The following is a 3,569-nucleotide window of genomic DNA, read 5'->3' as shown; positions in this document are numbered from 1 at the left end:
TATCCTATTTTTCTAAAAAAAAAAAAAAAAACGGTGAGTTTTGCTGAAGTAATACAATATTGTGATCAGAGGCTGTTTTATTAATTGACATATCCTATTTTTCTAAAAAAAAAAAAAAAAAAAAGTTTTTATTATCAATATATGACTTGAAAGATTTGTATTGATTGAAAATGCCAGACACAAATTGCAAATTCTTTTACCTGTCTGCAATACCTATCAGTAATAAGCACCAATGTGAGATGGAAAACATGTGACCAAGTTGTGTCAAAGACAGACAGTAGATGATTAAAAACTATGGCAACTGTGTTTGTATGACGGTGTCATCAGTATGGAGATGTAACACCTGCATTTTGTTCCAACTTCTTAATATAAATTGCAAAGACTGTAGGACTTAATACAGAGCCTGGAGGCACACCTTTTGTGACATCAAGATAACAAGAGGAGCAATTGTGGAGTTTTTAACACACAGCATTATTCCACCAGGAAAACTGTCTGAAAACTAGCAAACAGTTTGGTCTGAACAGCCAATGTCATGAAGTCTAGACATAACAGACTATGATCCGCAGTGTCAAATACTTTTGACAACTCTGCAAAAACCGCAGCATGGTACTTCTACTAAATCATTTAAAACTTAATTTAAAGTATTCCATACGTACTTGTTGTAAATTTGCATCAAAAACGAAACTTTCCATCATGTTTATTTTGCTGCTAAACCTAACATTTAGCCGTAGCTGTGTTACATGGTGTGGTAAAGATTGCACACCTAACCTCCTAACCTCAGTTTTTCCTCCAACATTTCCCAAGACAACTTCCACTCATTATTATTTTTTTTTTTTTCCAACAGCTGCATTCACTAAAACATTGCACATGCAGACATGCAGGGTGTCCCATACATATAACATGGGTTGAATAAATCTCCATAAAGCATCTGCATTCTCTGATACTGCTGGTATCCAGTGGAACAGCATCAACAGCTGGGCGAAGGCCCGGAGAAGAACGAGGCGAGCCAAGCAGTAATTGCCATGAGCCGTGTCACTTATCAAAATAATTGACAGTGTTTTCAAAAAAAAAAAAAAACAACAAAAAAAAAAAACTGTGGGAAGGGACTGTTTATCCAGGTGATCCCAACCCAGAGGATTGGTAATGAGAGGTCTGGTTTTGTCACGGTTTGTTCCTGCAAGCAATGTTCTGGTTCTGTGGGTGTGATTTTATTTTTAGTGAACTGAACTTTTTTTTTTTTTATAAAACAACAAAAGCTGTAATTTTTGAAGCTTTTTTGCTAAATCATTCATTCGATTAATTTCATGTGATTTGTCAAAAACATTGCCTTTGAAAAGAAATCACACCTCTTGAGCTTTTTCAAATTCTGTCACATCTTCAATTAACAGCTTTTCTATATTTGTTTGCTTTTTAAGGGATATAAACAACACAGGAGGAAGATGAATGGTTTTCAAAAGAAAAACAAAAAGGTTTGTTGTATCGATTTGTACTCACAACCCTTAGCTCTGATATGAAACATTAGCTATTGCACCAGCAAAAGAATTTGGTGACTGGATAACTATCAGTCATACATTTAAGAGTGATAAGACAAAACGCACTGTTGAAGAAAAGAAAGACATAAGGAGTCTGTTTCTTGTTTCCTGTGAGCCATGCACTGCAAACATGTGGAAATGTGCTCTGGTCAGGTGGCCGATTACGCTTGAATTTTAGATGAAAATGTGACATTAGATTGGAGCAGAGATTCACCTTCTAGCAAAACAATCCTAAATGTACCAATCAGGGCAACAATGGATCGAAGCATACTTTTTTTTTGTTGCAATGACCCAGTCAAATCACGTGGCTAAGTACAATACGGAGTCTCACCAAGTCTTGAAAACTGGTGTTATAACATACAATACATTCAGTCTGACTGAGACTGCAAAGAATGGGCAGATATTTATGTAGATGTAGAAAACTAAAACAGATTTTACTAAACAAGACCTGCTGCTGTAACTGCAGCAGATGTTGGTCCCACAGAAGTTTAATTCAGGGGGATTGAATGTGAATGCATCCCTCATAGTTTCCAGATAATTATTTGTAGACAATTTTTTTCAAACCATTATTTTCCATCCTATTCACAACCAGACACCACTCCATGTTGGTCTACCTCATAAAGTCGCCTCTCCAGCCTCTCGGTGTGAGTAGTGCAGATAAATGTGAGCCAAAAGGGTATGAAAATGTTTTCAAGGCACTGTCTTTTGTGGAAATGTCAACTCCTTGGGAGATATCCTGACTTTATGCCTTTTAAATTTCTCTTTTATAACAATTCTTATTCCCTTTTTTTATTGTTTAATGTTCTCTTCTCTTTTTTTTTACTTGTTCTGCTAAGAAATTGTGTAGTTTCCCCCTAAGTGTTGTTATTTTCCATCAATTATAAAACAGAACTTTAAAACTCGCATGATAATCAAATATCATTTGTTAGAGTGTAAAACTGTCAAGTCCCCCACAGGCCTCTCTCTGGATCACACCACAGTCAGACTGATTGACAGGACTTTGCTGATTGTGGACCCTCCTTCCCAGCCTCTCCTCCTCTCTCTCTCCTCTCCTTCTCCCACTCAATCGCAAGGCTGCGCTCAACGACTCGACACCGCCAACAGGGATGCAGCGAGGGCGCAGCGCAGCCTGAAAATGGCACCACCACGCGTCCCGTGGATCTATCCATCCCTTCCCCTGCTGTCCTCCCTTCTCCTCGTTTTCCACGCGTCTCCGCCGAGCACGGCCTTACGGAATTACCCGGAGAATGAAGGTGGGTGTGCGAGGCTTCGGGAAGGAGTTGAGTGGGGATGACTTGGGTGTTCGCGCGCCGTGTCGGCGGCGGATGGGAAGCCCCGTAATCCCGGCGGTCCCTCTTCCCGGGGAAGGAGCGGAGCGGAGCGCTGCGCGGCGCGGCGGCACAGACTCCCGTTAAGTGCTCGTCTCGGTTATAAATCATGCATTGAGAGAAGCGGGGAGTGTGTTCGTCACGTTTCTCTTGCCCGAGCATGCTGACATTAAATTTGTATTGTATGTACAGTGAGAGACAGCTAGAGATGACTGGAGACATTTCACTTTCTGACACCGAGAAAGGTTTTTTTTTCTCTCTCTCTCTCTTTTTAACGTTACAAATCTTCCCCCGACTTAACTTAATCATGATTATTCCAAACATTCACATATCTGCCAAAACATTTCTTAATTATTGATATCTTCATTTTTAAATACAGATAAATAGTGATTTTCGTTTTCTTTTTTTCTTCTTTTGCTTCTCTTGCCTCAGTCTGCAAATGAGGAGCAGCAATTACATTAAATTTGTCACACGCTGCTGCTGAGCCTCTCCGGGTTATTGTATTAACATCGATGCTCAGCCTGAAATTAGCCAATACATTTACTCTCTAACTACTCTTGACTGCTTGTTGGAATGAAACATGGGAGCTGGGCTGTCTTCACGGGAAGCTGAACTAAATCCAGAAGTTATTTTCCTTCCCTTACCCCCCCCCCCCCCCCCAAAAAAAAAAAAAAAAAAAAAAAAAAACAAAAAACACCACCCCTAAACA

At 39.7% G+C, this 3,569-nt stretch overlaps 1 protein-coding gene across 1 annotated transcript in view; it reads left to right on the top strand.

Annotated features, from left to right (window-relative positions):
* Positions 1-2,589: 2,589 nt before the first annotated feature.
* LOC106961708 (ephrin type-A receptor 3-like) overlaps positions 2,590-3,569 on the top strand; it is a 116,116-nt gene continuing 115,136 nt past the window's right edge. The window contains exon 1 of the mRNA XM_015055620.1: positions 2,590-2,785. Within this exon, the coding sequence (XP_014911106.1) occupies positions 2,668-2,785 (118 nt within the window). The 5' untranslated portion in view covers positions 2,590-2,667. The remainder of the gene's footprint in view (positions 2,786-3,569) is intronic.

This window comes from Poecilia latipinna, unplaced genomic scaffold, assembly GCF_001443285.1.
Source record: "Poecilia latipinna isolate Pla-1442-1.1 unplaced genomic scaffold, P_latipinna-1.0 Scaffold1326, whole genome shotgun sequence".
Classification (NCBI taxonomy): domain Eukaryota; kingdom Metazoa; phylum Chordata; class Actinopteri; order Cyprinodontiformes; family Poeciliidae; genus Poecilia; species Poecilia latipinna.
Note: the sequence above shows the minus strand (reverse complement) of the source record. Positions and strands in the feature narration are given on the sequence as shown.